Consider the following 14,023-nt stretch of genomic DNA (forward strand, 5'->3'; position numbering starts at 1 on the left):
TAATCTGTTTATTGTCTTACTTATTTTCTTTGGGACTGATTGATAGTTAAAAGAAATTGATGTTCTTTAGTTTGACCAATGAGATTATCTCAGGGATCTACAAAAAGGTTCCCAGTCCTGTCGTGATTAATGAAATCTCTGACATGTATTTTAGAACTGCGATGAATCTTTAATATAACAAATTAATAAGAAAGAGGGAAGAGCTTTTAAGGAAGACAAAGGCAATTTCTCTCTCTGTGTCAGTCTGCCAACTCCGAGTAACATAAACAACTCCTGGTCTCTGCTGGACCGTTCCAGAGTGTTAGAGGTCTCTCAGCCTTGTAAAGGACCAGTTTATTCTGGTAACTGCTGCAGCTTCTTTTTTTAGCCTGTACTCTGACGTCTCTTTTTGTTTCCTCTGTGCAGGATACGAAAGCTGGAGGGAGCTGGCTAAGGCTCTGGCAGACACACACGTCCCAGGTGGGGACCCAAGCCTTCAGTTTTACTACCCACAGAAGCTGAGACACCAGGTGAGGAGGCTTGGGATGTTTTCTGAAGGTTTAGAAGGGCAGACCTTCCTTTCTGATGTTGGCCCCAAGAGACAGCGCTCTCTTCATGCAGGAAAGAGAGCAGCCACAGGGCAAAATCTGAGTTGACTCACAGCAATGTGAATGTACAATGACCCCACTGTAGTCAGTTCAATTATTTTAGATGTACTAAGCCGCAGCGGTGGGCTGAAGCTGGCTGGGTATGTGGCACAAGAAGGTAGCACTAAGCAAGATGGAAGCAGAAATGAAAGGTCAGGAGAGAGTTTGTAGCTCTCCAGTGAAGCACATCTTGGTACTGTTGCCTGAAGGAAGTGTTGGAAGAACTATTGCTTGGACCATTTTGAAACAAGGATGGGGGGAAAAAAGGGGAGAATGACTTAAGTTTTAACTCTCTGCTAGCAAACAGTTATAAAGTGCTGATATCCCTTCCCCTCAGTAGCTCACCATGGAAATTTACTGTCAAAAAAGCCAGGGAGCATATTCACCCTACTATGGCCATGATAGCTGTCCTGTCCTTTGGAAAGGGAGCTTGGGAACTTGCTTTTTTCTCATATGTTCTTGTGACCAGGCTTGAGCCCTCTTGTGTAGGTGTCAGTGCTGGGTCATTTATCAGGTTGTTTTGACTTTCCTTTACTTGTATTTCAGAACCAAGAGCTGCAAAAAGGTGGGAGGAATAAATCAAATTATGCAGCTGTGGACAACCCTGTCCTGTGGATGCCAGAGGTGGGTGCCTTTCTTCATCATTTTGCGTGAGGGAGCTGTAGCTAGAGACCTGTGCAGCAAGAACGGAAGGCAGGAACCTCTGCCTGGAAATTCATTTGCTTCACTAGAAGTCCATTCCCTATCACCCCCTCCTCGCTTAATGACTCTTAGAGACCTGAGTAGTCGTCTGGAAAGACAGGAGTGTCCAGATTCCCGATAATTTGGTGTCTGCACCAGCCATCAAGGCACCAAGCACCCACCCACAATTCCCTGAGAGCAGGCAGCCCGCTACCTTCCTGAAAGGTGAAGTTTATTCAGGACTGGCAGTGTGTAGGGCCAAGCATTCAACAAGCAAATACACGACTGTGGCATGCAGAAGGGTCACGCTCTGCTCTTGCATTTGCTTTCTATCCAACCCCTGTGTGTCGTATATAGAGATTTCTCCACTTCAGTGACACTTCTGATGAACAGAGACCTTCTCTGGTGACCCTTGAAGACTGGGGTAAATGTTCCCTTTGTTTTCTTCATGCTTCGTTTATTTTTTCCTCCCCTGTTCCCTTATCTCACCATTCCTCTTCAGATAAGGGAGCAATGCAGCCTGCTGATAATGAGAGGGACACCAGCCAGGGGGCACTTAGCTAATGGAGTCAGCTCACTAAATTCCTCAAGGTGATTAGAGACCTGCACAAATTAGAAGGGCCTCTGCAGCTCCCCTGGGGAAGAAACAGGCTGCTGTCCCTGCGCTCAGGGCACGAGAGATTATCACCGGTGGAGGGAAAGCACCTCCCTCCAGCCATCGAACTGAGCAGTTTAGGTCCCTGCAGCATGAGCTAAAGCGTTCCTGGAAGCAGCCATCACCAGTCACCCTCCAGTGCCGAGAACCAGACCAGACCATTGATCTGTTCTGCTGCATCAGCTCTGGCAAGTGCTGCTCCCAGCTGGAGCCTGGGGGCTTCCTCCGGCCGCAGGGTCTTGCAGGCAGCATGCGGGCAGGGCTGCTTCCCAGATGAGCAGCTGCTGGCGAAGAGCCAGCGTGACGTCAGGGCCAGGACTACTGCTGCACACGGGGATGACAGGGAGCATTTACTCCTCCCCTCTCCCACGGCACTGGGTGATACAGACTCTGCATGGCATCCCCCAGCTTCTCTGAGGCTTTACCTGATGTCTCTGATCCCCTCCCTGGTGGTTTCTCAAAAGCATGTTAGTCTTGAAACCTGCCAGCTGTGGTGTGTGATGAGCCTTTACTGGGTTAGAAATGCAACTGGCGGGTATGCACTGTGGCTTGGGTGAAGGTACGTGTTTAGCACAGGGCTGATCTGCAAAGCCCTCTGCTTTGATGGTGGGGTGACTTCATGCCCTTGCGTGCCGCAACACTGGGCAGGGCACCCACCAGCCTGCAAACCTGCTGCCCCAGTGTGGTGCTGCCAAGGGGGGAGCAAGCAGAGAGGTGTTCTGGCCAAGGGGAAGGGGTAGGACTTGAGGTGTGCTGTGCGGGATGGCCCCATGCCTGGAAAGATTCTGCATGCCTCCTGCCTTGTCCTGCACTGCTCACTGTTGGGGAGGAGAGCTCTGTCAGGTAGCAGGGCTGTTGCCTCAGACCAGCTGCATTGGGGGTTTGTGGGTGCCTGAGTTCCCGGCCGTGCCCTGTGTCAGGTGGACTGCGGCAGATGCACCACGAGAAGACTTTGAGTCCCAGAGCATACAGATACAAGACTGGGGAGGTCGCTTGGGTGGCCTTGCGCCGCTCACACATCCTGCCGTTCTCCGCCATCAGCCCTGCTCTCTAACGCTGCTCCTGTGAAGCACCTGCCTCCTTCATCAGTTTTCTCTTTGTCTCTATAAGGCAAAATTTCCTGCCCTTGCTGTGGCACTGTCTGTACCCAGAGGGTCAGCAGAGCCACTCTGACTGCAAACAGAGGCCAGCGGTTCACCAGTACCAGCTGCAGGAGACGGAGAGGGATCCACGGGCACAGCTCTGTATAGAGCTGCTTGCAGTCCTCTTAACCACCAGCTGAACTTTCTCCTGGCCTGGGGGTTAAGTTTTTCTGTAACTCTGCCCAAATTAATTACCCAGGGTCTATGATCCCACTGTGCCCTCCCTGCAGCATCTCTAAGAACTTAATTGCAGCCTGATTCCCGGGGTGAGGGGCAGCAGGTTGCCTCCCACAGGTTGGGGAGCTGGGCTTTGTTTGAATTGAGAGGTATATTCCTGACAAACATAAATAATTAACAGGGTTTCAGGGTGAGCTGGCAGCCAGCATGGCCACAAAAGGACAGGTTTCAATTTTCCTCTTTCAGTTTCAGGAGATGAAATCGGCAGTTTAAGTCTTCAGCCTTGGATAATGTGGTGGGAGAGTGTGCGCATAGGAAATCCCTAATGAAGTTATACACTGTGTATGGGGGAAAGCAGGGTTCAGCCTCACTCTTGGCTTCCTCAAGGTGCCCATGCGCATGATCCCTACCCTCACTGTCCCTTCCAGGCACCAGAGCAAAGTCTCCCAGCTCCCAGCATCACCCACTGCCTCCTCAGGCTGGAGAGATGTGGGGCGTTTTGTTTCTTTATTTCAGAAGGGTGCGTGGCTATCACCAGGGCAAACCTGCGCTGTGGGACCGTGAGTGTCACGGTTTGGCACTGCTGTGGTGTGGGGGGAGGTGTGGGGGGAGGATTTTCAGAAATGTGCCTGGTTAGCCGTATCATTCTCATTTACCTCTGAAAAGCCTCTGTTCAGCTCTGAGAAGAGAAAGGTCTGGGCAGCATTGGGGGGCATTTAAAATGGCCCAGCCTCCTTCACATCTGCACAGTGTAAGGGCTTCCTTCTCTCTGGAAGGAGGTGTGAGGGATGTCCAGGAGCACAGCTCCTTGCAGGCAGCACCTGTATGGGTGCATAGGTGCTGCACGAAGCCATAGCATTGTGCTAGGGCATCCTCCTGTACTAAACCTTCCCTAAGACGAAGCATCCTTTCCTTAGAGGACTAAAAGACAAAGCTATTGCTGCTCACTCTGTCCCTGCCCACATCCCTTCCTTGCCCGCTCATGCCCGTCCGGTGTCAGGGCTCGGTGGGACAGCAGGGCTTTGTTGTTAGCTTGTCTTGATGGATTCCCGCAAGTGCCCGGCACGGCAGAGCTTGCAGCGTAGCCCAGCTGCTGAATGTCACCCAGTCAGGGGAGCTGGGCCAGGCAGGAGGAGGGGCCGCGGCCGCTCTGCGGAGACAGAAGAGTCTTATAAACTCAGGAGTTTCCAGTTGGCAGCACAATGTCGCCTTTCTTCCCTGGCTCAGGCCCTCTCTGTGCCCTGTTCATCGTCCCCGGAGCTGTGCGTTCCCTGGGCTGCACGCAGCTACGCAGCTGATTTGCCTCCGTGATGCCAAAGCTGCCCAGGATTAAATTAGGAAAGACTTCTCCATCCTGCTCCAGTTACAGCACAGCAGGTCATGTCTCTGCTGCTGCAATCCTCCCAGCTTTGCTGCTTGCCCCGGCCTCGGCTGCTGCTTCACCTTTCTTCCCTGGGGCTCCTTGCTCACCAGGAGCCTCTGGGTGTGTGGTGCCATCCCCCCGGGTGGTTTTGACATGATAGGGATTGGGCTAGGAATCCCTGTGCTCCCTGTGTGCCTGATCCTCCTTTACGGTCTGTTTTCCTAGGAGGGGCTGATAATCTAAAATTCCTGGCTAGAAGGAAGTGGAAATACCAAAGTCTCTTTAACACAAAGCCAGGGCTGCAGGCGGGTGTTAATTCAGCACACTCAGTGGGAAGGGTGGGCGCTGGGGCTGGGAGCCCAGCTGTGCTCCCGAAGCTGCGGAGGCTGCTGCATCAGCACTGGAGCAAGGGCCTGTCCCAGCTTTCGCCTCCCCGCTCTTGTTAAGGTTCAGCTCTCCCTTCCCTCAGGCCGCGCTATCACTTTGGCCGGTGGCGTTGTGCTCAGGAGGGTGTCAGCCTGCCCAGACCTCCGTGGCAAGAACAGCTCTTGCACGCGTGCTCCTGGACGTACTCGTGCCATGCTAACGATGCCCTTGGTGCATGACCTGTGCCCATTTTGGATCCGAGCTGGGTTCTTGCAATGCCGCTATTTCAGCAGGGTGGAGATAAGCAACTGGGAGGTGGGGTTGGGACGGGGAGGAAGCCAAGGGGCAGGAGGAGCCCTCTAAATGGGAAGGCGCAGACCACACAATACCAGCTCCCATTGAAAGCCCAGAGTCTTGGCTTCTATTTGTGGTTCTGGCCAAATCAGTCTATCCAAAAATTTCAAAGCAGATGTTTTTAAGGGGAGAAGGGGAACTTAACTTGTTGCTTACCAGGTCCTAAATTTCCAGCCCTTTGAAAACCAGGGCCAGGTAGTTCCAAGCTGGGAAATCAAACTCAGTAGCCATGTTTTAGAAAGTCCATCAGCATTTCTTAGGAACTGTGTGCCTGAATTGGGAATGATGGTGGTGAGACACTGGAACAGGTTGCCCAGAGAAGCTGTGGATGCCCCCTCCCTGACAGTGTTTAAGGCCAGGTTGGATGAGGCTTTGAGCAACCTGGTCTAGAGGAAGGTGTCCCTGCCTGTGGCAGGGGGGTTGGAACTAGACGATCTTTAAGGTCCCTTCCAACCCAAACCATTCTATGATTCTATGATTCTATGATTCTATGGTGCTGTTTATTCCTGCAAACTGTAAAAGCCCCAAGCAGGAGATTTTTACTGCATGTTCTAGAGGAGACTCAAATAGCAAACGGAGGAATTTCTCAGCTGCCTGCAACGGGCAGCCATGAGTTGAGTCGGAGGGACAGAGGTGATGATAGGGTTTCAAAACAGCTGCTGCACTGATGACTCGTGAGGGCCTAAAATTAAAGCCTAGCTCAGTTTTCAGTCCCAGAGCAGCGCTTTGGGCAGCCAGCACTTATCTGTCAATAATATTCTTTTCCCTTTCAGAGGAAGCAGAGAGTAAGTTAGGCTGCTGTAGTTCAGGAGAAAATCTGTTGCTTTAGAAAAGACTCTGAAACCGCATGCAAAAAATGGTTATTATTTACCAGTTAATTATTTCTAATAGCTGTGAGCACAGGAAAGCGAAGCGATCTCATTACCTCCTGCCAGAACATCCTCTCGGGTGGCTTCGTAAAGACTTTGGAGACAGGGGTGTCGGGCTAGAAATCTCAGGGACCATCTCTTACAGCATTGATGGAGCACCTAATACAGTGGTGTCTGCCTTATTTTTTAGTAGGCTGCCCTCTCCCTAATACTGCCAAACTCTGCAGTAAAGTATTGTGTTAGAATGGGACTGGTCCAAGTTTCCTCTGCGAACATTTGAGCAAGTCTAGCCACTCTTTGGGGGCTTCCCTCCTAAAGATCTGTTTTGGCATTTGGGCTACCTCATGCCGAAGCCAGCCCAGCTCCGTTGCAGTCCTGAGCCTCCGGAGCATCCCCTGGGTCTGCCTTTGCCAGGAGGGGACTGCAGCACCAGCCTCTCCACAGTGTGGGAGTGTTGTGCTACATTTGATAGAGAAATGAGCCTGCGATCTGCAGTGTGCAAACAATTCTCTGAGAAGAAAAACCAGCATCGCTTGTGGATAGCAGCAGACTGCCGTAAGACTCGGTTTCTGGCAGTGGCTCGCTGTGGGAGCCCAGCCTGTTCACCTCACTTCACGTTCCACAAGAAACATCAGTTGTCATTATTTGATTTGGCTGAGAAAATTAGTGTAAGACCCTTGGGTGTGAACCTGGATTTGGCCAAGGGGTGAGGGACAGCCCAGCAATTATATTCCAATTCAGTGTTTGTCATGGTTGCAGTGATTTATTTGTATCACAAGTCCCTGCAGAGTCCCAGGTTTCTCTTGGCTGCATCCATTGCCCCAAGGCCTCTGTGTAGTTCCTCTGATTTTGTGCAGCATCACTCTGGGGAATTACATCCACTTTGTCTCACTGCTTTTCCTCTTGCCTGATGGGCAGAATTCAGGCTGAGATATATCAGCAGAAGAGGAAAGAAGAGGAGATAGTAGTGGGGGACAACACGGGCTTGCAGACATCAGTCAAGCCCTGGCAGTGTGGACACCAGTGAGAGGGCTGATGAGAGATCACTCAAGAACAGCAGCGGTTGTGAATGTGTTTTGCCTGGCACACAGAGATGGTTTTCACGTGCGTGACTAAAGCCCACAGCTCGCAAGGAGCATTACTGTGTAAGCTGGTGCCAGGCCAAGTCTGCTCCGCAATCCTTCCTTCAAGCCAAGGTTTGTTACAAAACGAAACCCAACCCGCTGTCTTGGGAAAAATAACTCGGTGAAGTGGTTTCTGTGCCAGGAGTGCACTGGGTCTTCCTCCACCTCCCTGCTTCAGCTCTGCTAGAGACTCCCCAGCGAAAACTAAGAATTTGCTGCCATCTGTAGACATCTGAGGGCTGTTCAGGTGGTTTCCCCAGCCCTGCTTGCACGGCCCTTATATAGGCAAGACAGCCGGGGCAAAACCTCCCCGGTCCCACAGCAACCTATTCCTTCCTTCAGCATTTTCCCATCAAAGGTAGCTTCTACAGTCCCCAGCTTATTTATTCTCCGCTGTTGGATGCCCGTCCTGCGAGGAGGGTTTCAGCATCCAGCTCCACTGGTTGCAGGCAGAGAGCTCGGACTTTGCTGGGGGGCAGCCAGCTCCTTCCTTCTGAATGGCTCTGACAAAAAGAAAGTCTGTCCCTTTAGGAACTGAAATCACTGAAATCCCACAGCGGCCAGCAAGCTTTTCTCAGCAAAGCTGTGCTCCAGGTCTCTGTCGGGCACCGACAGCCTCTCCTGGCGGGGCTGGCTGGGTAGCGGGGACAGCCACCCATACCTCACTGCACACCCTCCTATGCTCTCCGGGAAGGGACCCCCGCTCCCCCCAGTGTTTCTGTGCCTCTGCGGGCACACAAAGGCCGTGCTGCCCACTGACCCACCTGCGCTGCTGCTCCCCGCCCTGCTGAGCCTCCGTCTCCCTGTCCCCACCGTCTTCCGTGAGCTTTACCATGCAGACGTGCTTTGAGAAGGGGATCTGCCATTTCCCCTCCCTAAGGTGTCCTCTCTTCCTCAGGTCGGGAAAATAGCCCTGAAATGGTGAGGGAATCCAAGACATCTTCTTGGATGACATAAGACCTTACACTCTCTTTGCTGGATCATGGGGGCTGTTGCCACCCTACAGTGTGTCCCACACCATGGCCTAAGAGCACAGCCCTCTGGTTAAATACCTCCTTGATGGAGCAAAATGGAGTGAACCCAGCCACCTAACTGAGATGTCCCAAGCATTATTGCAGTTCCCTGGTGCTGTTCGGACTGTCAACCTGTGCCAAGCCACAAACCCTCAGCAGATGAGAAACAGGGGTCTGGACACATCTGCAGACCAGCCCGTCGCAGCAGCGACATCTTCTTTGCTCTCACAAGCGCTCCAGTGCCGGGGGCCGTGGCCGAGGTTGGCAGAACAGGGGAGGGATGCAGGGGAGGGACACAGCAATTCATGGTGCCCCACTTCTGCTCCCCAGTTCCAGGGCCAGGCCAATCTGCACGTGTTCGAGGACTGGTGTGGCAGCTCCACTGAGCAGCTCAGGAAAAACCTCCACTTCCCCCTCTTCCCCCACGTGAGTAAGACCACGGCACCCTCTGTCCCACACTTTCCAGCTCTGGTTCCCAGCTGGATTGCCCCTGCACCCTTCACATCCTGTCCCTCTCCCTCTCCATCACCTCCTCTGTCCTCCTGCTCCTGAGCATCCATCACCTCCTCTGTCCTCCTGCTGAGGGAGCAGGAAGCTTTCACAAGGGTTCAACAGTGGCAGCCCTTCTGCTGCACAGGGGAGGCTCGTTTTACTGGTGCTGGTTTGCCAGGCCTCAGGCACAGGGTGAAGGAGCCCTGTATTTGGTGCTCTCCCTCCAAGTGGCTAGAGAACATGTCCCGTCCCCACCCTCTCATTGGCATCCTGCATGCAGCTCTCCCCTCCGCAGCAGCACTTGTTCCACTTCATCTCTCATCTGGCCTGCTCTTTCCCGCTGGCTCAGTCACACCCTACGCCCCATCCTCCTCCCAGACAAAACCTCATACTTCCCTCTGCCCACCTGTCCCAGGGTTTTTGCATCCCCCCTTGTTCCTGTCACATCTAATTATTATTTTTTTCTTCTTCCACTTCAGACACGAACTACACTGAAGAAGCTGGCTGTGTCCCCAAAATGGACCAACTATGGTCTCCGGATATTTGGCTACCTGCATCCTTTCACTGATGGTGAGGGCTCTGAGGCTGCTGTGCTGCTGCTCATGTCTCTTCTCACCTGCCCCTCCATCCCTTCCTGGTGCTGAACCACTGGTGCCCTCATCCCAGCAAGCCCAACGCCAGGTCCCTCATGTGGGAAGCCCAACTAGCTGTGCGTGACTGGCCATGGCCTTGGCATGGGTGAAGCACATCTGTGTCCCCGGTAGGGTGGAAAGGAAGCACAGAAGAAAACAGATGGGAAGCACTAGATAAAAAACAATGCTGTCATGAATGCACAGCTCCATGGCGTGTACGTGGGCACGAGCAATCCCTGAGCTTTTGCTCCCTCCCTCGCGTGCACAGGGCTGTACATGACATCATTTGTGTTTCTGCTACTCCCTGGGTGCATGAATACCATCTGACAGCAGCTGACATCTGTATCCGCCAGCTGCATGCTTCTGCCCTCTAGCACTCGCCCACATCTCCTGGGCCCCTGGCCCTCAGCTGCCATCGCTGTAACCCCAGCTAGAACAGTGAGACTCAAGCACCTCTGTCTCCCTTCATGGCTCCACGTGCATGTTCCTCCATCCAAACGCAGCTTCTCACACAAAAATTTGCTCTGGAAACAAAAGGGGAGGCAGGGAGACTTTGCGTGGACGTCTTAGCTTTCCAGGTTAGATGTCAGATGAAGCCAATGCAGGAGGGATAGTGAACCAGTTGCATCTGTAAAGTTTTGTTTTCAATCACAGCAGAGTTAGAGAATTCAGAGAGGTTCAAAGGGGTGGGGGTGGTAACATGAAAAGGGAGGGTGTGGTCTCACCAGGAAAAAGGGTGAAGACAGCGTTTTAGAGGAGCAGAATCCATTCTGTGCGCAAACCCTTACCCCAGAGCCCTGCTTACTCCCTCCATCTCTTGACAGGGGAGTATCAGTTTGCCATTGCTGCAGATGACAATGCTGAGTTCTGGCTGAGTCCGGATGAAAAGACCTCTGATCTCCAGCTGCTGGCCAGTGTAGGCAAGGTACAGTGCGTGCTGCACAGCTTCTTCCATCAAGGCTTTAGAGTTTCTGTGGGGATGGAGACCTTCCTGTCTTACATACTTCCTTGGACTACCCAAGTTTCTTTTCCTGCCCAACTACAGACAACACCACCATAGATGCCAGAAGAGTATGACATGACATACCTTAAGCCAGCTACATGTTGGCAGTGCTGTTGGGAGCCCCATGTTCATGATTAAGGGACTTAAATCTGTCCACATGTTGTGGATCTCACAGACAACTTACCAGGAGGAGCAGCAGCTCAATTTTCCCTCTTCATCACTCCCAGCACGGTAACCAGCAAAGAAACTCATCTTAACGAGTATTTTCTGTCTCTTCACAGACAGGGAAGGAGTGGACCGCGCCAGGGGAGTTTGGGAAATTTCACAGCCAGCAGTCAAAGATGGTGAGGTGAGTGAGCAGAGCCCCTTGCTCCCAGCTGCCTCTGCACGTCGCCAGGAAATCACAAGGACAAGGAAAAGGAACCCAGGCTTGTTCTGAAGGATTTAGCAATATAGAGAAAGGGGTTACTCTGGGTATCGCCAAAGCTGAAGTGACACATCCACACCTGTGCCAGTTGCTTTGCTGATTTACTGCAGGAATGCAACACTGAATTTTTCTTCCCTGGAGGAAGCAGCCACCAGCAGATCCACACTCCTCAACATGAACTGTATCCCAAGCTTCCTGCCTTGGAACTGGCCAGGTTTCCCAGAGGCCAAAACCCATCAGGCAAGACTGAAAGGGGGTTATTCAGAATTAACTGAGAAAGGTCTGGAGCGCTCCAGGTGCACAAGGGAAGCTGCCTATCTTGCTGTCAGCATCGGGATTTTCTTGGCAGTCCTAACCTTGCTCACCCTGAGAATTAGGTTGTTTCATGGGTGTGGTTGCTCTCCACTCATTGTCTGCTGACAAGCTAAGAAATGTTTCTTAATGCTTTTGGTGACAGACACATTGTTCTTCACAGGTTGTCAGCTGCAGGCAGGTACTATTTTGAGGTGCTGCACAAGCAGGATGACAGAGGAACAGACCATGTGGAAGTAGCAGTGAGTCTGTGCAAATGGCCGTGCTGTTTATGAGTCCCTGCAGAGCTTGGGAATAACGTTTGTAACGATTTCCCTCCTTTCCCAGGCCCCGGCTCCTCTTTGCATGAGACCTATCTAATCCCTTCCAGAGCCCTCACCTACTTTTATGTGGGATGGTCCTGGCCACACGTCAGGACCCTTTTCTCTGCTTGGTTGGGATAGTTCTGCCCTGTCCAGTCTCTGTTGCAGCTCTTTGTCCTTTCCTGCTTTGGATGTGTCCTGGGGGATCTCAGCTCATTCCCTGTCTTTTGCTGCTAGGTAAACTTGGTCATAATAAGGAGAAAGAGGAAGCTGTGAGACCATCCGGTGAAAAAACGTCTTGTGCCTGTTCTTTTTATTCAGGCTTGGTTAACTCCATAAGCACTTCATTTTAATGTGTTCTCTGTTCCAGTGGAGACTGAATGACCCAGAAGCGAAGTTCAAAGTCATTGACTCCCAATTCCTCTCCCTTTTTGCTAGTAAGTATCTTCATCACAGGTTTCCCAGAGCACCTCCCCATTCTTCCAAAACGTATCATTCGTGTTTTACCATGAATTATAGTCTAGCCAGGCAAATACCATGTGTACAGATCATTACAAGAAAGAAGTGGAGACAGGTCAGGAGAGAGACCTCTGGATGAGAGTGTGACTCATTAAATACAGGAGAATTGGAAGTAGGATTGGAACATTATTTCAGGAAAATAGAGGCAGTGAGGAAGGGCAGAGAGGAGAGTCTGCAAAGGTGAGAACTGTTGCAGATGTGAGAGTAACATGGGATGGAGGTTGCCTACCAAGAGCTAGGGGAAATGTGAAACTCATAACATGGGAGTTGTGGGGGTGCACTGGCAGCTGGACATGACTAGGGAGAAGGGGCCGCTGTAGCACTTCCAGGAGATTTCACTCTGGGTGCTGGACACAATGGGATACACTGGCAATACTGGGGGATGCTGCTTTCTTGTGTATCGGCCTGAAGTCTCTTCAAGTTGCTGCTGGATTGCAGGAAGCACATCAGCCCAGTCACTCCTGTTTTGTAAATCCTTCTTAGCACATCAAGTGATGCCTTTATCAGTTAAGGAGCTCCTTAGTCCTGTTTACCCTTATCTGGCTTTGTCAGCATCACTTTCCTCTGCCAGCATTCCCCCTTTCCATAGCTACCACTGTTGCCTTCCAACATCTCTGGGCTTTTTTCCATGCCAACACTTTTGCCCATGGAAGTCTCCTTGATGTAATTGAGACATCTGTTTGCTGTGTCTTGGATCACAACCTTCTGCTGTGTTTTCTGAAACCTGCCATTTGGCCAGGACTAGGCTTTCCATTAGGTCTTCTGTCCCCGTCCTTTTTCCTTCTGCTCTTTTCTTATTAATTCCCAGTAGAAGGGAAGACACACATCCCAGAAGATCCCTTTGTGGTTGGGCACAGTGCTGCAGTCTCATCTTTATCTGGCACTTTCTGCCCATACAGTATTTCCCTCCTCGATATCAGCCTTTGGCTGCATCACATGTCATCCCATTCCTTCTGTGTTCCCATGTTGTTCAGTACCCAGAAGTTGCTAACAGTAACACCAGTGCCCTTGGCAGCATGTTGCTTTTCCCTTCCTGGATATTTATTCAATTCCCCTCATCTCAGAGTAAGATCCATGGAGACATGAGGTCCTCTGGCAGCAGCACCCAAGAAAAAACATAACCCATACCCAGTCTTGAATTCAAGCATCCCGTTGCTCCTGGCTTTCTGTGGGTCTCCATTCCCCTGCTTGGAGCATCATCCTCCTCAGCCACTGAAGGCCTCACACCAGGGTCCTGCTCCTTTTCCAGCACAGGAGAAGGCTCTGCTCCTCAGGTTTCTCCTCCCTTTCATCTTTTCTGTCTCCTTTTAAAATAAATGTAATGCTAATAAGTCAGACGTGACCAGTAATTTCTGCCAACATGAGGTTTCTTCAGCACGCCACTGCTGGCATGTCTGAGGCAGGAGGTCATTTTACTCCATTACTCGTTACTGTGTTTGTTTGCTTTCAGTGATAGCTGTGTTCCTACCCCACAGCTTCTGTATTGCCAGCATTCTGAGTCAAAGCCTTTCCTTCCCACAGTGTCTTTGCAGTGAAGCTGCTGATCGGCACCATTTAGGCATTGCTGTGCCAGAGACAGTGCTAGTGCAGTGGCTGCAATGCCATTTAGAAAGGGCTGACACTGGGGAAAGGCATTTTTTGGGACAAGGGACGAATTAGCCCTTCCTCCCCCTTCCGTTCTCTCTCTGGTTTCTAGACGAGACGCTTTTAAAGATGGATGAGGTTGAGCATATCCCGCAGACATTGGCCAGTCGCCTGAGCCGGCCTGCTGACAGCGCAGGCAGCAAGGCACACCCAGCTGACATGTTGAAGCCTGACCCCCGGGACACTCTTTACAAAGGTAAGACTTGCAAACAGTTGAGGAGATGATAGCTGCAGCCTGTCACAGTACATGCAGTAGCACAGCTGAGAAAGATTGTCCTCCTATGCCTTGGTTAGCAAAGGCCACGATTTTTTCTCCCTAGTG

The 14,023-nt window shown here is 51.6% G+C and overlaps 1 protein-coding gene across 1 annotated transcript in view; it reads left to right on the forward strand.

Annotated features, from left to right (window-relative positions):
• B4GALNT3 (beta-1,4-N-acetyl-galactosaminyltransferase 3) overlaps positions 1–14,023 on the forward strand; it is a 70,614-nt gene that overhangs the window by 42,480 nt on the left and 14,111 nt on the right. Inside the window, 9 exon segments of the mRNA XM_068401773.1 lie at positions 406–509; positions 1,173–1,250; positions 8,701–8,796; positions 9,342–9,432; positions 10,319–10,419; positions 10,779–10,846; positions 11,400–11,478; positions 11,909–11,975; positions 13,754–13,897. Coding sequence (XP_068257874.1) covers positions 406–509; positions 1,173–1,250; positions 8,701–8,796; positions 9,342–9,432; positions 10,319–10,419; positions 10,779–10,846; positions 11,400–11,478; positions 11,909–11,975; positions 13,754–13,897 — 828 coding nt within the window.

This window comes from Nyctibius grandis, chromosome 5, assembly GCF_013368605.1.
Source record: "Nyctibius grandis isolate bNycGra1 chromosome 5, bNycGra1.pri, whole genome shotgun sequence".
NCBI classification, from domain to species: domain Eukaryota; kingdom Metazoa; phylum Chordata; class Aves; order Nyctibiiformes; family Nyctibiidae; genus Nyctibius; species Nyctibius grandis.